A 24243-nucleotide genomic window follows, 5' to 3' on the forward strand; every position below is an offset into this window, starting at 1 on the left:
AATTTAAAAACCATCAAAAACATCTATCTCTTCCGACAGGCCTACCAGTGAGTCTTTAAACATGAATTTTAAGTGTCCTTTGTTTGATTTCTGTTTTGTGTGTTAATATGTATTTATATAAATATTCTTTAATATGTATCTTTTATAGAAATACATTTTAATATGTGTATCTGTGGCATTTTTGCTGTTTGTGATTTGTTTTGTAACCCGCCTCGAGAAGAAGTGGGTAAGACATAAAATAATAATAACAATTATTATTAATATGGTGATAGCAGAATTCTGGAACAGACCTGCATCCAATTACAACAAGTTGAATTATTTCTGGAAAGATATACTGCAGATGGCACAAGATAATTTTGACAGACCCTATGAGATCTATAAACTTCATTGCACCCAGTGATAGTGTGGTGAATGATATAAAGGATGCCATATACTGCTGTTCATATCTAAAATAAGATGATGAACGTTTGTTAGACATTCAGAGAAAAATAAAATCAGACTCCAAGGCTTTCATTCAGTGATAATGAAATTTTATTTGGAACAGTACAGTCCAAAGTGATTGCCAGAAGTGCAATTGCTTCCATCTTTTGAAATTAGGATTCTAGTTGCATTAGGACCACACAGTTTACCATATTTTAAGTGTTTCTGTGACAAAAATTACTCTAGCTCTAAAGATAAAATAACCTATAGCTATAATTTCCAATTTTAAAGCCAAGCATTGAATCCATCAGCACACAAACGCACATTCCTTCCAAAAGTCAATTTTCTTCCTTTCCGGGCGGTATTCTGACAGGAATTGGTATAGATCTGGGAGTGGAAGGAAAGTACTGGAGTACGCTGCTTCTCAAACTGTGGGTCTCAACTTCAACTAGGGTTACCTTAGTTCAATGTTGGGGTCGTGAAAAAGTTGGTAACAGTAAAAAACGTTCTGAATACCACTCATCTACACAAATCTGTTAGCAACCATGTGCAGCGTTTGCAGTAGACTCTGCAGAAGATGCTTCCAATGTATTCCACAGAAAGGGAAATCAGCCTGTTATCAAGTCTTTAAAATGCTGGCTTATTATCAGTAAATGTTTTTTTTAAATACCTATTCAATATACCAACATACCTGGGGCCAGGTAAAAAATTCTCAGGTAGAGGAAACAGTTTAAGCCCTCTGAATCCACAGATTTTGCATCTGTGGATTCAACCATCCTGGGCGTGAAACTATGTTTACAAAATCAAACCTTGATTTTGCTACTGTATATACATTTTACTATGCCATTGTATATAAGACTTGAGCATCTGGAACCAAACCAAAGCAGCTACCAAGGGCTCACTGCATCCCCTTCCCCCAAACATATGTGACATTGACATTCTAAAGCTGTAGGAAAAAGACTTGGAAAAATCAGTTAAAGTTAGAGCACAGTCCAATTATGTTTTGAGATTATAACATTTAGAACCCCTGGGAGCTTTAATAAAAAGAATTACTTTTCTGGATATATTTATATATACTATATATATTACGTTTGTGCTCAGCTGAAGCCAGTCCCAGTGCATTTCACACCTTTAGACAAGATCATGGAAAAAAGAGGGCTAACTAAAAATTGTAATTTTACTCAAAGGTGCTTGGCTTTTAAATGAGTATATTTAACTTAATGTAACTTGCCTCTCATCAAAACATAGGTGATGTCAGAAAATTCTGAGATCTTAAATTTAACAAACTTTACTATACACCGAAAGGAGGAAAAGCCTCTTTAAAAATATTCATTCATTCTCCATTAGAAGGCACACATTTCAGTCAAATTATCCAGAAACATAACAAGTGCTCTTCAGCTATTAAAAGTTACCTGATTAAAACTATTGCAACTTTAGTAGGTTATCTACCTATAAATGAAAACTTGCTACCCAAGTTACTTTGACTCGTATCTTCCAACATCCACCAGTGAGAAGGCATTAGAAAGCTCAGATCTATGACCATGATGATAATATCCATTCTGTTTCACTTCTAATCTCATTATCTCGAAACTGGGTTCACATCACTATCCAACAAAGTTTTCCAGCTCTGACCAACATGTTTGGTTACAAAATTAATCTGTCACAAAAGGTTCAGTAACACACAATTTTAGAAATGATCCCTTGTTTCCTTTATGTATTTGCCAGTGAATTCCTCCTAAAGTACTACAAAATGTAAAGGTTTCCCCTGCCAATAAGTCTAGTTGTGTCCGACTTTGGGGGTTGGTGCTTACCTACATTTCTAAGCTGAAGAGCATTGTCTGTAGACATCTCTGAGGTCATGTAGTCAGCATGACTGCACGGAGTGCCATTACCTTCCCACAGAAGTGGTACCTATTGATCTACTCACATTTGCATGTTTTCAAACTGCTAGATTGGCAGAAGCTGGGGCTAACAGCAGGAGCTCACCCCAATCCCTGGATTCAAACCAACCTTGTGTTCAGCAAGTTCAGCAGCTCAGTGGTTTAACCTGCTGTGTCACCAGATGCTAAAGGACTACAGTGAGGGAAAAAGGAAGAGAAACCAAACAGAAAGCACCCAACATAGGTTTTTAAGAAAATACTTTATGGGAATTTGGTTTGGCAGCAGCTGTGGAAAAACTCCAGCAATTTCAAATAGAATGCCAAATCTATACTCTTATTAATTATAAAATAACAAAGCAGTGTTGGGGTGTGTGATATTAATTTTGAAGCAAAAGAATAAGCTCATGTTGCAGATCAAATAAATTTTGCAGGTTCATACTCCTAACGGGGGTAGTTGGTTGCAAACACAAAAACAATACGCTGTTGTGTAATAAAGTGTAAAATAATCATTATTTCTCATTTCCAAGGATCTAAGAGAGTTAACCTTCTCCCAAATGTTCCTACACTCTTATCAGTTCCTACCGATAGCATAAATCCTGTTCTTTGTTTTACTAGGAAATTTAACTGAGAATGTGCTTGACTTTGGGATAGAATCATTGTGCCATTCAAAACTCTTCTGCTTCTCCTTCAGGAAGAACATTTCTCCCCATCTCGCCTCATCTCCTGCAGTTCTTCTGAACTCATTTTATTTAATGAAATTCCCTTTCCCACAGTTGTAAGCAGAACTTTCAAAACCAAAGTTGCAGGCCTTTGGTTGACAAGATGCGCACTATGGAAGCATATTGCAGGCTAAGACACTTATTTCTTGGAAGTATCCCTTGAAAAGAGACTCGAAATGAGTATGCTACTTTTAATGTGGAATTCAAAGGGTTCAACATGTTATGACTCTCCTCATTCTTACCCAGGAGCATAGTAGCATATGATGAACACAAAAACAATAACACAAAACACTGCAGAACATTGTAGCATATTTTATTCTGGCATAGCTTCTTGTTCTTCATTTCAACGCTCCAAAACTGAAGCAATGTTTGCATGAAGCTTTCACTGTGAGTAGGTCAGAGAGCAAGATCTAAGATTCAAGTCATCCTATTACTTTATGTTGTACTGTCATTTTCCTTAGCATTTTACCCTAGTGTTTATTGTTTAGGGCAGTGGTTTTCAACCTGTGGGTCCCCAGGTGTTTTGGCCTACAACTCCCTAGTTTACCAGCTATTAGGATTTCTGTGAGTTGAAGGCTAAAACATCTGGGGACCTACAGGTTGAGAACCACTGGTTTAAGGGCCTTTTTACACCACCCCTTTATGCCACGTTATTCCATTCGAAATTGACTCCAGCCAGTCTTGTGACAGTAGCTGATTGTTGGTGCTCTCTACTGAACCCTTGCCACATCTGTGCTCTAGAAGTATCGCTTGCTTGCTTTTATAAACTGCATCAACGGCAGATTTAATGTACTCTACCTCTCTTTGTGATTGGTTCGTCCAATTATTTTAAATTACAGCTTTAATAGTGATAAATGGCTAAATGGCATGATGGTAGGCTGTGCTATAACGCTATGGCAATATAATATAAAAACACAATAACAGTAACCAAAAGATGGGGTTAAAAGGGACTTAGCTGAAAATACATCTTCCTAGCTTGAGCACTGAAAGTGGGCCTGAGACTACTCTGCCAGAGATTTCCCTGGGTCTCTTCAAGGGAAAGTGCTATAGGATATCTGAACCCAAACTGGTTACTGACTTTTTTTTTTGCAGGGAAAGAGTGTCATTAACAAATTACTTCCTGTGTGAAAAAAGCACATATTTTCAGGGCCCCTAAATGCAACAATACATGAAAAACAATGCCATCATGTAATAGGCTTTCCCCTGACATGAAGTCCAGCCGTGTCCAACTCTGGGGCCTGGTAGTCATCTCCATTTCTAAGCTGGAACTAAGCTCTATTACTAAAAATGAGCTGTAGGTAACATGGAATATATAACATATTTATGTAACATCCCAGAATAATTTACCAATGTTGTGGCTGAACAACACATATATCCCTCTGAGCATGTAAAGTTATAAAAATATACCATTGTAGGTTTTACTATAAAAAAACAAAGATAGACCATACACACAAAAATATTTGTTTAATTGGAAATCATACATCAATCTGCATTTTATGTATGGTAGTATAGGACTGTAAAACCAGGGTCTCTAAAGTCAGTCTACTTTTCCAAATGAGATCAGTTCTTTAAAAAAATGAAACAAATTGAAAAAAAGAATCAGATGTCAAGATTCAGGTCACACTCACCGTTAGTTTCTGTTAGGTACATCATGATGCACCTTACCCCTCCACTGATCTACATTAAGCATCTTCTCTTTTGTATCATGCAGACACATGGAATTTGGCTCTGTTACATGTTATTTTTGTAATTAGATCACTATCTGTAGGTTAAAAATCAACCAATGGGGAGTCCAGCAGGGTCATGTCATTAATTAATTTCAACTGGAGTGGAGTCTACTGCCCAACTGAATGATAAATATGGCTATCTTATGATAGGAGAGAGTTAATTTTAGACAGAAAGGTAAGGTAATTTATGAATGCTGCCTTAACAGTCTCTAGATCAAACAATCCCATCCCCTGCCTTTCTAAAGAACTATCAGCTTACTTTAAGTACAAACAGCAGTATGTTGTTACTCCACATACATAAGCCATGAAGATGCTCCTAAACCATGAGAGAGTAACTCTTGTTTAAGACTTCAGAAGCACAGGAGAGGATAAAAGGCTGCACGCAAGGTGCTTCCTGTTTTCTTGTACAGAAAACCCACTCCAAAGGCATCAGTCATAGGATACAACTTGTCTATCGCTCACCTCCATGAGACTATAAACCCCACAGTATCAACACGCAAAGAATTCTTTTCAGAGGAATAGAATGTACAATAGCCACGTTGGTAGCTAGCTGAACAAACACCACACATCACACAGAATAATAAGGATTTACTTGAACCAAACCTTGTAAGGGTACACTATACTCAGTCTCATTTTAATGGAGTTGATTAGATTTTTATACAACATAGCTCCTGGCAATTTAAAATAGACCCACTGGAGAATGGAATGGAGAAATGGCAATGCAACATTTCACAACCAGGATGCATGTGTTTTTAACTTCTTTTCTGAGGAGGACTTCTCAGAATCTGTGTCTTCAATCTCTGCTCTGTGCCTTTTCTGCCGTCCATGGTTTTGCGAGCCATCACTGTCTGAGGGATGCAACTCGGCAGCATCCTCTTTCGTGCTATGACTGGAGGAGTCTGTGGAAGACTGACAGCATTCCTTGCGCAGGGATGTGCATGTCTGGGCAAGGCTGCCATTATCAGCACTTAAGTGTAATTGTCTTCCTTGAGCCACAGCCTCTTGCTCTCCCAAACTCTGTCCATTATTAAGGTAAGAAGAACGTGAGTGTAAGCGGCCATTATTGTGGTTTGTACAGGAATTTTCAATATTCCTGTCCTCATTGTCATCTGCTGGGTTTCTAGAGAAATGTCCAGATTTGCTACAGTTAGCAGTTGTAGCAAATGAATCCTTAGAGACAGCCAACAGGCTGTGACTGGGTGCTGGTTGACAAGTCTGGTTATTTTTTTGCTCCACAAATCCTGCAGTCTGACTGCATGGCTCTTCCATGCAACTGCCTCTTTCTTTGCAAATGGCTTTTCCATTGACCTTTTTAGTCTCAAAAGAATGATCTCCAGAGACACTGCTCCCAGTATCTTGGGGTAGGCTCTCTTGATCCTCCAAATGTCGCTGATTATCACGTTTATGGTCTGGACCATTTCTAGAATTGTCTGCTGAACTGTGTTCCTTTATGTTTTCTTTGTTACAAGTTTCAGTGGCCTGATCCTGGCCACCTTGAACTCTTCTGCTAGTTCCTGGTCTCCCTTCACTTTCACCACCTCCATGTGAGGACTCACCATCTTTATTTGCTGCATAAGACATGTAGGAATAATGAAGCCACCTGAAGGCTTTGTAGATCTTCCTGTCTACAGATTCGCTTTCTGAACAAGGAGAGGCTTTCTCTTTGCGGGACTCTGCATTCGCAGTGCCTCTCTCAGGAGAAGAAGCTGGAGAAGGAGACAGATCATCCACCTTGATCTGGGGATAGTCAAAGATGTCTTCTCCTATGTAAGTACTAGTGTTTTCGGTATTTACATTAGTCCTTTCATCCTTTTGTGGTTTCTGTCTGCGCCTCATTGCATTGCGCTGTCTCGTTGAGGTACGCCGTTCATTCAGCTCCTCGTCATCTTCTGTGCTGCTGCTGCTACTGCTACTGGAACTGCTTGAATCATTCTCTTCTGGGCTTGGAGACCTCGGTCTTGGGAAAAGGTCTGCATCTAGCTCAGTCTCACAGGTATTTTCATCAGAATCAGACTCATTAGAAAGGGCGAGAAGACGTTTGTCTTGATATCGCCTCAGTGCAGACAACCGTTGCTGACGAGAGGTCATTGCTTCTCTTGCTGGTGGCGATTCAGTAGACCTCAGGGTTCCCATGTTGTAGGTAGGCTCATCAGATTCTTCTGCCATCGGAGGTGGGGAGTGACGCAGAGAATTGGAGGACTCTGATTCACTGTACCCAGAGCGCTCACTTACTCCGGCGTGAAGCTGTAGGATTGTGCTTTCACTGAGATCGCTGTCAGAGTCAGAACTCCATCCTTCAATCTCTCGACGGACCAAGGAATCAAAGAAGGCCATCATCCGTGGATCCTCTTGGACAGACTGGTTGGCATAATCATGAGACAGACCACTGCCACTGTTCAGCACAAGACTTATGTACTCTTCATGTGTGTACAAACAGCGTGAATCGCCCTCAATTTTCCCATCAAGGTCTCCTGTGCAACCAGGCTGCCGGTAAGGACTCCAGATCTACAAAAGGAAAGGAGACAATATTGCTTTATATATCTTCTTTTAACTAAGTGATTCATCTGTGTCATAGTGACTTTAGGATGTTAGAGAAAACGGTTCCTTTCAATAATCTTAATATGGCTTAAAGGAGAAGTTGTTTCACTCAGATCCATGTATACATTGTTTCAGATCAAAGATCTCTTGAACGCAAGGATTCACAGCTCATAAATATGTCCTCAGATTGAAATAAAACACCAAATTGTAATGCTCGGTTTTAATATAATAAATATTATATTGCTTGAAATAGGGGGTGTTTTTTTTGTTTTGTCGTGTCAGGAGCGACTTGAGAAACTGCAAGTCGCTTCTGGTGTGAGAGAATTGGCCATCTGCAAGGACCTTGCCCAGGGGACGCCTGGATGATTTGATGTTTTTATCATCCTTGTGGGAGGCTTCTCTCATGTCCCCGCATGAGGAGCTGGAGCTGATAGAGGGAGCTCATCCGCCTCTCCCCGGATTCGAACCTGCGACCTGTCGGTCTTCAGTCCTGCCGGCACAGGGGTTTAACCCACTGCGCAACGGAGGGCTCCAGGGGGTGGTGAGGTGGCAAAAGAACAGGTTAATATTAAAAACTCAAGCAATAAAGGTGCTTGTTCCCCAGGAAAACCAGAGAAAGCAAGTGTGTTATAGTGTTTGATCAAGCTACCTGTTTTATCTTCTGAACAGGTGCAAATGTTTCCACCCTGTGACCTGAAAATCTTGTATAGAACATGGCTTGTAAGACACACTTTTGGCTTCTTCAGTGGAACTAGAAAACAGCCATTTTCATTTATGAATTCTAACAAGGCTGAATTAAGAAAGGAGTGCTGTTGTTCACCAGTTTTCTTAATAATATGCTTGAACTAAAGCGATTGGCCATTTTAAAAAGAATACAGTCACATGATTTAAGATATTGCTTAACTTAGCATAACACTACCATGGAAACTTATGCTACTTCCCTCCCAAGCACATGGTTGTGCTGGGAAAGGGAAGTTGATTATGCCCATTGAACATTTATCCTAATATAAATTAGACTATTGTTTAAATGTATTGACAGTCCCAAATTAGCAAACTTTCCCTTCTTTCCACACTGCAATTCATTTAGCCCTTTGGTAGTCTACAAGACAGGACGCCTTGTATTCAAAGACAGTGTTAGTGGCAAGCTATGTGTACATACTCAACTGCCAGCCAGGATAATATAACATGTAAGTACCCCTCTACGTGGGGTTGCCCTTGAAGACTGCCCAGAAGCTGCAGATGGTCCAACGCTTAGCGGCCAGGTTACTAACGGGAGCGGCACTCAGGGAGCATACCACTCCTCTGCTGAGCCAGCTCCACTGGCTGCCAATCCGCTACCAGGCACAATTCAAGGTGCTGGCTTTAGCCTATAAAGCCCTAAACGGTTCCGGCCCTGCTTACCTCTCCGAACGCATCTCCACCTATGAACCGACGAGGACGTTAAGATCGTCCGGGGAGGCCCTGCTCTCGGTCCCGCCTGCGTCGCAGGCACAGCTGGCGGGGACGAGGGACAGGGCCTTCTCGGTGGTGGCCCCTCAGCTATGGAATGCCCTACCCGTAGACATCAGGCAGGCCCCTTCGTTGCTGGAGTTCCGGAGGAAGGTCAAGACGTGGCTCTATGAACAGGCGTTCGGTCAACATAGCAATTGAACTCATGAAGACGGTATAAATGAACAAGGAATGGTAGAAGGATTACGAGAACGGAATCTGATTTTTACTGAGGCGTTGATGACTATGTTGTGTTGTTGTGTTGTTTGTATTGTCCGTTGTGTATACTGTGTTTTTAACTAATTGTTATTGTAATAAATTGCATTGTAAACCGCACTGAGTCGCCGAATTAGGCTGAAAAATGCGGTATAAAAATAAAGCAAATAAATAAATAAATAAATAAATAAAGTATACAATTTACTAGTCAGTAACCACATCTTGTGGCTGATTTAAGGACTCTTATTATTTTTACCTAGTGTGAGATTGTTTTTAAAATCTTTAAAGCTTCCTGCCAAACTTGCCCCTAACTGGGTTGCTGTGAGTTTTTTCCGCTGTATGGCCATGCTCCAGTAGCATTCTTTCCTGATGTTTCGCCTACATCCTCAGAGGATTGTTCAGAAGTCTGCTCCCTTATAACTACTTAGTTCTAAGATTTGCACTCTCTATGTTTTGCATACTATCTGCAAAATATATATCTTTCAAATTAGAGATTGTTAAGAAAAGTATCGCAAGTCATATAACAAATTCTAAAATCCACAAAACAAATACCTTCACTGAATCAACTGAAATGCGCAAAATTATCTGTATTTTCACGTCATAGCTAAGACTCCAAAGCAGGCTCTCATTTTGGGTATCAACGTGTCTGTATGTGTGTACATGTAATATGAGTATTTTTTTAATATTTAGGAATTATATAACTTCAACAATGGAATATGAGCCCAGGGGCTAACAATCTGACATGCAGACAATTCATCAGAATCTGAAGTTCTGGCTGGAAAGCAGTATTGTTGTCCAAAGGACAAGTCACAGAAACAGAGAAATTACAATATAGTAGTTATTTACAGAAGTGTTTCTTTCTAAAAATTAATTTATTTCAAGCTTGTACATTAGAAAATATAGATATGTATCATCAAATAACCATGCTGTCACACAACAGAAAATTTATTTTCCAGAGACATTCCAGTAGCACAGTGTTGAATGCTGTGGGCATAATGGATATTTAATTGAAGCAATAAGTCACCCCAAAGCAGAAATAAAGATGTAGCCATCCAACACAGAAGACAGTTATAGTCCCATTATTCCAAAAGATGAGGTAAGATCATACAGGAAGGATTCAGAGGATGAATTATCACTACATTGAACATTTTCAAGGGTCTTTAGAGAGGGAAGCAAATATCTTCACACACACACACACACAAGCCTCGTTGGCAGTAACTGGCATGAAACTAGCTTGGCAGAGTCTGATGAGTAAAATGCAAGATGTTTCAGTGGTATATATAGCATATTTAATTTTAAACGCCACACTTGTGATGCTGCAGCATATATTTGTTTCTAAATATGCAAATATGTATGAAGTGCAGAGGAAAAAAACAGTAAGAAATGCAAACTAGAATTTTAGCAAGTTCTTAGACAACTGATTCAATATACTTGAATTAGGGAGATGTGCATTTGGATCATGGCAACTACTCATGATTTTGAACAAGCAAATACAGCTTCCTCAAATGTTCTTGGTCAGATGAAATTCGTTTAATCAGTTTGAAGCTGCCTAAAGAATATTTACATCTTTTAAAATGACCACCATTATAGCCAACCCATACTGAAGGTCTTTTCAAAGCTCTTCAATAAATTTTGAACTAGGAAAGGGATTCAAGTCTCTGATTAGACATCAATGGTCTCAAACCCTGGATACTTGGGAGGAAATCTGTGTAACAAGATGGGGTCAATAAATACAAAGAATGGAACACATACAACTAAGAGCAAATTAACAACTTTGCAATTATTTATACTGGGAGGCAGGGTTGTAGCCGGGGGCTGGGGGGGTTAATGTTTAACCCTGCTCTGAAATGTGTCAGGTTAAAAAAGAAACCTGGTTTGTTCATAACTTGGTTAACCAATTAAAATTCTTGAATAAACCAGGTTTCAGGGGTTGGGGGGTGGGTTAGAACCTTTAACTACCCCTCCTGGCTACGGCCCTGCTGGGAGGCTATATAAAGACCAGATTGTTACTGGGTTTTTTTGAGGGGGGGGGGGAGAGTTATATTGTACCTTACTTTTCTGTAAGATGTTCAGAGTGATTTGCATGAGACCTGCATGGCACTCTGTCTGCAGCAATCTCACTTAACCTATAACTTATGAAATGGCTGTTTATTCTGATGGCAGCAGCAGGTGTTTTAGACACAGCAGCAAATTTAACAAAGGCCCTCTTTCCGAGGACCTTTATCAAGCTCTTAGGGCCAATCCTGCCCCCACAACTACATTTCATGAAGACAAGCAGAAAGCCCGCCCTCAACACGCAATTGTGTAGGAGACACAGAAAGACTTAACTGTGAGTCTTGGATTGCAGTTATGTTTAAGTCATACCTTGGTTCACAGTTGCCTAGCCAAAGACACTATAGCTCATGCTTTTTCTCCATTTTTTGTATTGTTAATTTTTGTATTTGTTTTGTTTTAAATCGTGTGTTTGTTAGCCACCTTGAGTCTGGACGGGAAAGATAGGATATAAATTAAGCTGATGGTGGTGGTGATGATCATGGTGATGATGATGATGATAATAATAGTAATAATAATAATAATAATAATAATAATAAAAATAATAATATTTTGGGCTATTCTAGTAAGCCATCCCAAATCTTCTACCCTTATAGAAACAAACAGTTTTTTGTTTGTGCTTAAGAACATGAATCACATAGAATCATCAAGGAGAACTCTCCTTTCATAAGAAGATAACAAACTGCAAGAAAGACAGTTGGCAAGCATGGCAGAAAGCTTACCTTTATAATCTTTTCCACACCTGAGGAGCAGATCATGTATGTGTGGGGATTAAATCGGACCTGGTTCACAATGGACCGGTGACCTTTCAATATCATAAAGGCACCATTAACCACCCTGCCAATTCCACCTGGAAAAGAAAGAGAAGTAGAATTGAAGCATGCACTATGGATAAGGGCCCCCTGGTGATGCAACGGGTAAAACCGCTGAGCTGCTGAAATTGCTGACCGAAAGGTTGGCGGCTTGAATCCGGGGAGCAGGGTGAGCTCCCGTTGTTTGGCTCAGCTTCTGCCAATCTGGCAGTTTGAAAGCATGCACATGTGAGTAGATCAATAGATACCACCTTGGAAGGAAGGTAATGGCGCTCCATGCAGTCATACTGGCCACATGACCTTGGAGGTGTCTACGGACAATGTCGGCTCTTCAGCTTAGAAATGGAGATGAGCACCAATCCCCAGAGTCAGACACGGATAGATTTAAAGTAAGAGGAAACCTTTACCTTTACCTTACTGTAGATTAGCATCCACAACGGGTCCGAACTTTGTACTGCATCATAATAGTAGGAAGAATAACTTCAGAGAAAAATAGGTATGGTATTTCTTGTCTTTGAACCACCACAGGAGAGTACTATACTGTTAAAGGGTTGCTGTCCCAGCTTGGAACTAGATGTCTGCGTCTCCTTATGTATACTTCCCGCATCAATAAAATGCTGGGTGGCCTGTCTCCATGTTCCACCACTGAAAGTGGTACATCACCTGGCAATGCTGTAGATGACTTTCTTGGCTGTATTATATCCATTGTGGAATGTTCTTTCCTTGGAGGCTGAATGACAGCAATGTTGCCTTTATTTCAGTCCAAGACAAAACTTGGTTACTCACTTGAGCATTTGTCACCAATGAGATTATGAATTGGTTTTCAACCTTTCAGTTTGCTAAGATCTTTTTTTGTTTGAATTGTTAAAATGTTTTAAAATACTATCATTTTAAAGTGTTTACATTTTTTGAAGCATTTGACTTATTTTAGATTACTGTACTGTGGTTTTATCGATTGGAACATTCCCCGAAGATCGATCGTTACAGGATAGATTAGAAACAAACAAAATATGGTCAAGCAGGGGCAGAAGTTGGTGGCCTTGATATAAATGGGAAGAAAAGCTGCTCGGAGTGAAATACAGTCTAATGCACAAACAGATTCCTCAGTCGCTTCTTTTACCAGAGAAATAATTGCCCAATAGCATTTGCTCCCTCAGATAAACACAAGGCTGGGATAGTCCAGTAAGCAATACCATGTAACTTTAGGCAAATCTTGACCATTCTGAAAATAAAGAAAAGTAACACTCCCCCTGCCAGCTTCCTGAAGAAGGCTCTTTGCCTACAGTACTCCCAACTGTTTTTTTAAAATCCATTTTTAAAGGATGTCCTGCTCTGTTTTTATACTGAATTTTTATGATCATCTTGGATGGCCCAGGCAAGAGCTCATTTTAATGGACTTTCCCGTTAATTTGGTCTTTGTACCACATTGACTAAGGAATAGATGCCTTTCGAAGCCCAAAAGCAGGATATGAAGGAAACAGCCTTCACCAGTTATCAGTGGCACATTGCCTTTAAACCTGGCTTTTGCTGACGCTTTCTCTCAAGAAGCCTTTACTGTTAGCATGCACAGAATGGAACAATTTCAAAACAGCACATTTAGCACACGCAAGTACCAGGAGAAATCTTTTTTTCTTGTGGAAAAGGGAACACAGCTTAGAAGCAACAGTGTGGATGCAAAATGGGGACTCTTGAAAAAGAATAAAAAGCAGAAGAAGGAAAAGTCATACTGAATGGGGCTGGAAAAACATTCGAGCTACAGATATTCTTAGAGTAGAGGTAGTTTGTTCTTAGGTTGAATTTGTTTGTAAATCGTAACAAGTACATTTTTAAGTGTAACTCCAGCCTCATAGATTAGCTTTGGATAGCATTGGGAAGGGCTCACACCCATGTGGTGTTTGTTTTGCTGTCTATGCCCCTGTTCAGAAGATTTCAACTCACTTTCTGTCCCAGTGATATTTGGATTTTGAAAAAACTGTCTTGTTGTGGGAACAAGGATTCGTAATAAAGCTTCAGTGGAGACATCTTTCCCCCATGACAACTCTTTCAGGAGTGAATTTCCTTTCCTTGGGGTAGATTTCTCTCACTTCTTGTTGTCCCACCCCCATTCTTAACTATAAGTTGTTTATGTCAGATGTTTGTAACTCAGGGACTGCCTGTCTTCACCTTGGAACTGGTAAATTCAAGACCAGCCTTATGACACATCTGATGACTCCCAGGCAGATGAGTGAACTGTTTTCCCCAAGAAGCATGATGTGGGAGTTGGCAACATGGAACTTTTGTATATGATGATTCATTCGCGCAGGCATATCTCATTACTCTATGCCTTAATGAACTAATTATCCAGTCAATGCTATTAAAAGGAACAATAGTTAGGGTTGCTTCTAAGCCGCTTCCCTCTTCCACAAGTTAGCAGGCTAACTTTGCATTTAGGCTAGTCCCCACCAAATCACAACTTAAACCAAAACAAAACAAGAAAGATCTCCCACTATCCTGCAGGTTAAACCTGTGTAGAGAAACGGGCCGTCTTGGAAGCTACTCCCAAGCTTTGAATTTCGAACTATGAATATTAAATTTATAGGTATGAATGATTTTTCTCATGTTTATACATTTTTTCATATATTTACTTTAAAAGGTTTAATGTTTTTAGTTATCTATTTAACTCTATGTGGTACCCCATCTTGAGGAAAGGCAGACAAGAAATAAAATGTTGTTGTTGTTAGGGATGTCCTTCTTAGCTCTTTGATAGCTCTTTCCTGACTGTCATTCCATTAGCAAGTGTTTTCTGTGCCAACTGTTTAGAAATTGACTATTTGATTTATGATTTGTTGCTCTACTGAGTTTTATCTTTGATAATTTAACTGATTAGTTTTGAAAGCTTTTAACTCTAGGCATTGTTTTAAATTCTATTTTAATGTTAGTTGTTTTAAATTGAACTTGTTTTAACTTTTGTAAGGTGCTTTGGGTCTCAAATATGAGCAAATGGCAAGATATAAAATAAAATAAAATAACAATAACAATAAACAAGAAATCAATTTTGTTGCACCAAAGACTAAAATCATGCAATATAACATTCAATGAATGATTAAAAAGATATAATAAATTGTAGGAATTATGTGAAAGCTACAATTACTTCTATTTTCTATGTCGCAAAGCAAACAGCAGTTGGGAGTGGGTGTGTTTGTGGTATGATCTGGATGATTAAAATAATGATTATATTCCAGGTAAAAAAAAATATTACACCTCCATTCCCAAACATAGTTAGGAAGAATTTATCTTTCATGTAAGATGTTATTATTCTAATTGATCATTTTTCTTAATAATAATAATAACTGACTTTGGCAGATTCTACATAGACACTCACCTGCTTCGGGATCTGGAGGGATTCTCCACATGTATAAATTGAAATCATCAGAACCAGAGAGGATGTACTGTTAGATATGGAAATAATAGAAAGTTACAACAAATTAACTACTAGGCAGCTCATAATACTTATGTATATATCTATATACATAAAAATGTAATGTTCGTTTATGGGATTAACATAACTCAAAAACCACTGGACCAATTGACACCACATTTGGACACAATACACTTATCAGAACAATGAGTGACTCATAAAAACACTGAAAAACGCAGCAGTAGAGACTTAAAAAGCCAGGGGACAGCTAGTGTGTGTATATACACACACAAGTTTATAACTACATGATTGTATGATAAGATACATACATACATACATACATACATACATACACACACACTACAATTCCTTTATCTCTTTATTAAAAGAACTACAATGAAGTAGTGATGATTATTTTCCCATGGGCTACATCCAGCTTTAGCATTCAATGTGCAAACCATCTAGTAGAAGTAAACTCCCCTTGCCCTTCCTTTCATGTCTGCCCTTTCAACCTGCATGGCCAAGGCATTTTTAGCATCTCTTTTAAGAGAACTCTGTACATGGTGCACGTTATATTTAAAAGGTCTACACAATAACTAATGACAATGCCTTATACTGAATCAGATTACTAGTCCATCTCAAGGGTGAGCACTGAGCACAGTACAGCAACAGCACAGCTTTGGAGAAATGCTGTCTGTGGAATCCTTTCTGGCACATGTTAGTGATGTCCAAAAAAGGATCTTGCTCTGGAAATTTGCTTAAGGGATAGTTGTGAATATAGCCTGCACATTTTAAAAATAACTACAAAGCATCTTGAATAAATAAGCACTGCCACAGTAGACAGCAGTGGTGAACTCACTGGGTTTTATACTTTCACAGATATAGGAGATCTAACATGTTCAACACAGGGATATAGTTTACTAGCTCTGTTTAATAATAGCCAAGGCACGAAATACTAAACATGTATTCAAGACTACGAGTAAGCAAGAATATTATTTTTTATATTTTTAAGCTGATGTGGATGTTGAAGTGCCATGTATACTTGTGTATAATTCCTTGGAGGGAGAAATGTGCTGGCATTGCCTTAGAGATAGCCAGCCCTGGCTACCACCTTGGTATTTTGCCTCCTTGGTATTAAAAAAAGTCAGAAGCAGCACCATGGAGGGATCAGTGGCTCTCTTTAGGTTCTCCTGGGATGAATTAAGATCTTGCTTTTTAAAATAAGAGTTAAAGTACATTACTTATATTGACCTATGGACAAGTCAATCCAGTCTTTCAGGGCTGATTTTTTTACTAATATTTGAGACATTATTATTTTACTGACACAAAAACACAGTGTGACACAGCAAACGAGATATATATGCTGGATTTAATATCACAAAATCACAAGTTGAACACTTCTCAAGAGTTTAGGACTGTGTGACATTATTATTATTATTATTATTAATGATTATTATATTTATTTATACCCCACTTTATCTCCCCCAAAGGGGACTCAGAGTAGCTTAACATAAAAGCATCAGCATAACAACTTAAAAATATACAAATATACAAACATTAAAACAGGATTGAATATAATCAGTATTTTTTAAATCCCAGTTAAAAAGCAGTAAAACATTCAAAGTTAAAAACCACAGATCCCTCTTGATTGATTGTAAACACCTTCATTTTTAAAAACCTGCCTGAATAAAAAAGGTTTTAGACTGCTGCCGGAAGGACAGCAGGGAGGGGGCCAACCGAGGCAGCCACCGAGAAGGTCCGCTCTCTTGTTCCTACCAACCAAGCTTGAGATGGAGATGGGAATGAGAGAAGGACTTCTCCTAAAGATCTCACAGCCCAGGCAGGTTTGTACAAGGAGATACAGTTGGCCAAATATCCTGGACCTGAGCCATCTACTAGGACTTTAAAGGTCATAACCAGCACTTTGAATTGTGTCTGGAAACAAACTGGCAGCCAGTAGAGCTACTGCAACAGGGGGTAGACATGTGCATGAGAATATCCAGTAACTATTCAGAATATATTTGTCATAGATTTTTTTTGTATATATATATATATATATATCACATATGATTGCACATATTAGGCTATTTTTCTCTGCATAGCCTAATATGTGCAATCATATGTGAAATAGATATATAATCTATGACAAATATATTCTGAATTGTGCACTGACATATATAGGTTCTAGTCAACTATTCTTTGTGGAAATATTTAAAGGGAAGATGTTGTCGAGGCTTAAAGAAGCATGAAAAACTGCTTCATCTGTGGACAATCCCCTTCTGCTATTTCCATCTCCCATTAGTATCTCTTAACATTAAATTGGAGTGTTCAAACATAAGATTAACCATCGTAAGTACTCTATGAGCAAAAGATGTTAAGTCATCAGCCTCCATCTGCCTAGCTGGGAGCAAGGAAAGGGGGGGAGGAGAGAGAAGCCTCCCAGATGACAAGCTGCTGATTCAGAAGTTTGCCTTAGAAGGAAGAAAATTCCCAGGCGTGGTTCACAGCTGCTGCAGAAAGCATCAATCCCGGAACTCTAAACATGCCTCAGATGTTTAGAATGAGCCATGCCTGTGATGCCTCCTGACATGTTCTTCTTTGCCTTTTCTTCCCTTCCTTCCCCTGCCCCCAAAAGAACATACTTAGGCAAGCTGGAATTTGATCGCCAGTGGTTTCTGTGGTCTTATAAGCAGCAGTTTTGCACACTCTGGAATCTAGCCACCTTCAGGAATACATTCTTCTGAACTGCTGTCTGCTGGAAAAAATTCAACTCCTTGCAGTTTTTATACTTTCTTCTATTTTGCTGAATGCAAAGTATTACAGAGGAAAATGAAAACCAACTGGGTTTTTGATCCACACTTTCCTGCTTCTTTGGGACAGGAAAAGACCACTCAAGATTGCTAGACTCTTAAGAATATTCTTAGCTTCTGGTAAGAATGAGGTGAGATATCTTCAAAGATATCATACAAATAGAAAGGACAATTTTCTAAGCTTTTTCCATTCATCTTTTAGCAACTGAGGAATCAACGCCCATCTGTCCACAGCAATGTATTTATAAATTCGTTTATTTAATGTTAGTGGATTTTTAGTTTCTGGAAAAGCAAACCAATTTTGCAAAGTTCTTTCCCAAATGAAGGAATTGATACCACCTTAAGGTTGCAATTCTACAAAAATCTAACAGATAGTAAATAAAATTTAATACATTGGGTGGCTGCGAGTTTTCTAGGCTGTATGGCCATGTTCCAGAAGCATCTATGGCAGATATCCTGAGAAATTGTGAGGTTTTTGGAAACTAAGCAAATGAGGCTTATATATCTGTGTAATGATCAGAGTGGGAGAAAGAACTCTTGTCTGTTTGAGGCAACTCTGAATGCCTCAAATGCCTTGATTAGCACTGAATAGTCTTGCAGCTTCAAAGCCTGGCTGCTTTCTGTTTGGGGAATCCTTTGTTAGGAGGTGTTAGCTGGCCCTTATTGTTTCCTGTCTAGAATATGGCCATACAGCCCGGAAAACTCACAGCAGCCCAGTGATTCCAGCCATGAAAGCCTTCAACAATACATTTAATACACTGTTTATTTTTACATACCATGGTAAATAGGATTCTACTGAATCCTAGTTCCTTTGAAGTGCATGCTGTTGCAGCCCTTTCACACCCTGCTTGCCTCCTCTCTGTAGCACAAGTAGCTAAACTAATCAGACATCAAAATGATATTGTGATGTCTGCAGTCAGAATCCTGGTTTGTTGTTCCCAAATAAGCTAGGATTCATACCAGGTATGCAATTTTGGTTTCTAAAGAACATGACACCAAGACCCTGGGTTTGGAAACCATGGCAATCTTTTGAATTCTAGTTAAAGCTATGTGTCCATGTAAGTGGGAAGAACCTAACAAAAGTAGGTGTGTTGTGTGCACTAGCATGCAGCTTGCTTATGGTAAACCAAGATTAACCAGAACCGCAGTTTACCCTGGTGGCTACACATAACCAGAGGCACTTCCCTCTGGGTAAACATGTATATGATAGTGTGAAGAGTAAACTGGATTCTTTTATAAAGGGTATGCAAAGTCACATTCTCAGCTGGTCATCTCCTCATTTATCCTGCCATAATAAGCATTTTCATCCCAAAACTGAATGACAGATATTTTTTTTCCATTCAGAACAAGATTGGTCAATGGAATAAAAAGGAATGCTGTTAAACCTTTGGTGTTACAGATAACAGAAGGATGTCCGAGTGAAGAATCGAACTGTGTGCTCGTAGTAATATATAAAAGTAGTATGTGTATTCAAAGTGTATCAATCCCCAGGAAAGAAGGGGGAGAACAGCAATGCACAGAACACTTTTAATCTGTGTTTAAAACAACACACATAAGCAATGCTTAGTAAAGACACAATGATGTTTACAGAAGAATGGGGCTACTCTGAAAACTCCCTCACTGCTTTCAATAAAAAATATTCCCTAGGGCCAAACATGTGGAGATTGGGGTGTTTTGAAAGATTGAAGCAGAAGCCATCTTTGCATGGTGCTGCATGGATGTTTCAAGCATCAAAGCTGAACTGCAGACAGCAGCAACTGTCAACAGAAGAGGAGCAGAAAGTGAAATCCAGAAGTTGTGGTTGAATTTTTTTACAACTGGGGAACCAAGCTAAGAAACAGAAAGATACTGAACACAGACCCATTGTTGCTTTTTTAGGTACAATCCAAGAAGGAAGCCTTATGTTTCCAAGGGACCAACAACCAATCTAGATGTCAGTTTAGAACATTAAGTTCCAGTCTGAAGAGTTTAAACTGGACCTTTGTGTTACCTAACAGGCTAGCTGCAGTATCACGTAATTGTTCCTGCTTCTAACTCAGTTGTTTCTTTAGCCCAAGAAATCTTCTCCATTCACCAGAACAGTTTTGTGCATCAAAAAACCTTTATATCAATTAAATGAATATGAGTGGGAAACCTCCTAGCTTGAAAAGATGGCACACAAATGTCTGATAATGAAGCCCATGTGAAATTTCCATAACTTAGATCTAAATCTAGAAACCAAATAAATAGGGTCTTGCCAAATGGCACCAATACTGTTTATAAGCCTGCATACAATCTAAACTTGGTCAAGTAGTCCTCAAATGTAGATGCTTATGAATTTTTCCTTATACCTGACAACCAACAAAAACAATGCATTAGCACTTGTGAAGAATGCCTAGGATCACCATCGAATGAACTTCCCAAGTTTGAGGTATAGCTCAAGGGACTCACAATAGGGCCTGTAGGAAGACAGCCTGCCAGCTAAGATTCAGTGTGCACAGCAGAATAGGCAACTTGCACAAAATAAAATAAATAGCACTTATTAAATTTCACATCACAACAAGGAAAATCAAGAAAGTGTTTTTAACAGACATAGGTACTCTCAGAATCTTATAATGAAATGTTTTTAAATTGGCAAAAAATCAATAAATCTGTCATGAAACGCTAAAGGAAATGACAATGTAGATTAGGGTACTGACAGCATATTTTAAGTTAGAAAAAGCTGTTAGTTTAGAGATTTAAAAAATGAAATAAGGGATACCAACATCTGTATGTGTTCTATGAATAAAAATTAAAACAGCCCCCCTAACAATTATAATCTCAATATACCTGCCATAAAGCCACATGCAGCAGGAAAAAAATCTCATTCAAACATGGAAAATGTGCTCATCAAGTGTGAATATGAAAGTTCATTCATATGGTCCTTAACTGTTACAGTATAAACCTATTATATATCTACTCAGAACTTAGTAAATTCCACTGAGTTTAATACATCAATCTCAGCTAAATGCCTCCCTGGCAGAATTCCCTGTTATTTAAGTAGAAAAGACAAGTTCTATTTAATGAGCAGCTAAATTTAAGTTTATACATACTGTAGTTTGCGGTTTCTCTTTTAGGTGTTACAGATCTATCTTACAGTCGAGTAAAAAAATAACTATTTGTTGACAGAAAAATTGATACTACAATTTTCTGCAGGCAAGAAAATTGTTATTTTTTTTAAAAAGAGAAGCTGTAAAATAATTATATATCAGCAAGGAAACAAGGATAAAATGCTTGAAGATTAAAAATAGATATATCACTCCTATGAAAACGTAAGAAAACATAAAGGTTTTCTGATCAGTGAATAGTGTTGTGTGGTTTCCAGGCTGTATGGCCATGTCCTAACAGCATTTTCCACTGACATTTTGCCTGCATCTGTGGCTGGCATCTTCAGAAGATCTGATGGTAGTCAAGCAAGTGGAGTATATATACCTGTGGAATGTCCAGGGCATGAGAAAAGAATCATTGTCTGTTAAACAATTAACAAGCTTGGAAGTAGCCTGGCCTTTATTCCTTTTGAATTGTTTGTTGCCTGGAGGCATCCTTTGTCTGGGTAAGCTCTTGATTGCTTACTGTATGGAGACTTCCTGTGTCTGGGTGGTGTTCCTTCTTTACTGTCTTGATTCTGGTGTTTTTCAATGCAGCTAGGCAAATTTTGTTCATTTTCACGGTAACTTCCTTTTTGTTGAAATTGCCTATATGCTTGTGGATTTCAATGGCTTCTCTGTGTAATCTGACAAAGTGGTTGTCCATTCTATGCCCAGCATGGTTTATTGTGTATTCTGTTATGGCTGATTTTTCTGGCTGAAGTAGTCTGCAGTGCCTTTCATGTTCTTTGATGGGTGCTGTATTTGGTGGCCCCTATGTATTTATTTATTTATTTATTTACCTTACTTATAAACCTATGTAGACTTGTCCACAGCTATATGATATGCAGTAAGACTTCTGCAATGGTTAGAAGATCCTTCTTATCCTTTGCTGACCATAGCATTTGTTGAATTTTCTTGGTGGATCTGAAGATAGTTTGTACGTTATGTTTCTTCATCAACTTCCCTATGAAGTCAGTGGTTCTCTTGATGTATGGTAAGAACACCATCTTTCTAGATGGCTCTTTATAAAATGCAGATGCCCATGTGTGTACAGTACAGGTTTTCAATCTGAAATGTTGAGTAATAGCCACTGCTGCCCTCCACTGTTGGTACAGATTAATCTCACCTTTTCTTCTTAATAGACTAGTGGTTAAAAGTTTAATGAGCAGTCCAATTATTGAATGTTATGCAGTTTTTTAAATATATATATATACAGAATGGGTGCACATGAAAACAATTAGAAAAGCCCTATGAGCTTAATTTCTCCCAAAATATCATTTCATACGAAGGGAGGATTATTTTAATATCTTAATATAAAGACATACCCTCCAGCTTCCCCAATTTGACAGGGGCAGGCCCAGGGCCCTTCTAGACAAGTCCTATATACCAGGATCTGATTCCAGGTTTTCTGTTTATCCCAGATTATGTGGCAGTGGGGACACATATAATCCCAGATTATCTGGCAGTGGGAACACATATAATACAGTTTATGTGGAAAACTTGGGTGTCAGATCCTGGGATACAGGGCCTGTCTTGAAAGGCCCCCAGTTAATTCTCCGTTATCCCACTTTTTCAGCTGCATCTAAAATCTCCCATTTTCTCATCAGCTTATTTCATCAACTAGTCCAAACTGAGTTTAAAGTACAAGAGTATTATGTATACAACTGAAATTAGTTCACACTCAATTAAGATAGCAGGGGAGAGAAGGAGCAGAATTTTGCCCTTTTTAGCAGGCTCAGGCAAAAGCAAACTGCTGCAGCCTCTTCTAGATTATTCGCTTTTCCTCATTCATAACTTTTGCCATTTGAATTACACTCTAATGTTGTCTGTCTGTGAAATGTTGGACGGTATGAAAAACTGGTCTGCATATAGGTAAGACACATGATACAAAAAATCATGTATGTACAACCCAAAAGATCAGTCATAACCTATTGAATGCTGCTGATGAAGAGTGCTCTTATTTTGCTTAATGCAGATAAGACACACTGTAGCATAAAAGATTGGTTCCTAATAGTGTAGCTTTTCAAATATTCAGAATCGTTTTGCAAAGCCGAATTTTTTCCCTCTTCTTTACTATGAGCACAATAATGTCATGGTTTCTTTACTAAATAAACACACTTTTTGTTGTTTGTAGGGTCACTATATTGAGAAGCAGAAACCACGACATCCTTAGTTGGAATCTTTCTGTGTGTAGAAATCAGAAGAAGGAAAGCTGGAACTTGGCTGGGAAAGTTACCCGCAACTGCTGCATTCCTGAAGTTCTCATATAAAAGCATAATGTCAACAAACGAGATTGAATGGTGGTGATGTCACGTCTGAGGACATGCCACAGAGCCAAGATATTTTTTTTTCATTTTCCTCCTTCTCACAGATCATATATTAACTGTAGTTTGAAAAACGCAGTGGCAAATTAATTTATTACCTTTGCGTTTTGCCAGATCTAGGGAAGGCTTTTTTAATGGTTTTGAAAACCAAAGTGAAGTAAATGGAGCAGGTCACATGCAATACAAAAGTGGTTTCCATCAAATTTAAGGAATGATCAGGAATTATGTGTAATTGATATTTGGATTATATTAATATTTTTTTAACTCCATGTTTTAATGTTGTTACGTTTTTATGATCTAATTGATAGTTATATGTTATTATTGTTTTATGTTAGGTTTCATATGTATGTGAGGCATTAAATTTTGCCATAAATATGTTGAAAACCACTTTTAGCCCCATCCTGGGGTGAGAAAAACAGTATACAAGTGAAGTAAGTAAGTAAATAAATAAATGCTAAAAATTCAGATTTTTTGGAAATGTCTCAGTGCTGTTTTATTTATAAACTCAATTCATAAAACAGAAGAGATGGATGAAATAAGTAGAACATTCTTAATAGAATACAGTTTTTAAAAGACCAGACCAAAACAGCCACTTAAAAGTCAAATACCCTGATGTCACTACTACACCGAAGATCCATAGTTTAACATTAATGTGCAATCTGTTTTTTCTAAAAACAGAGAATTTCTCATTGTGCCTCTCCATCCTAACAAGTATGTACACGATCCTAGCAGCAGCTGTTTTTAACTACTCTC

General features: G+C 38.5%; 1 protein-coding gene across 1 annotated transcript in view; it reads right to left on the reverse strand.

Annotated features, from left to right (window-relative positions):
- Positions 1–4464: 4464 nt before the first annotated feature.
- DCAF5 (DDB1 and CUL4 associated factor 5) overlaps positions 4465–24243 on the reverse strand; it is a 52786-nt gene continuing 33007 nt past the window's right edge. The window contains exons 7-9 of the mRNA XM_060762072.2: positions 15214–15280; positions 11763–11890; positions 4465–7251 (exon numbers count right to left, since the gene is read on the reverse strand). Of these exons, the coding sequence (XP_060618055.2) occupies positions 5476–7251; positions 11763–11890; positions 15214–15280 (1971 nt within the window). The 3' untranslated portion in view covers positions 4465–5475. The remainder of the gene's footprint in view (positions 7252–11762; positions 11891–15213; positions 15281–24243) is intronic.

The sequence above is a fragment of the Anolis sagrei genome, chromosome 1, assembly GCF_037176765.1.
Source record: "Anolis sagrei isolate rAnoSag1 chromosome 1, rAnoSag1.mat, whole genome shotgun sequence".
NCBI classification, from domain to species: domain Eukaryota; kingdom Metazoa; phylum Chordata; class Lepidosauria; order Squamata; family Dactyloidae; genus Anolis; species Anolis sagrei.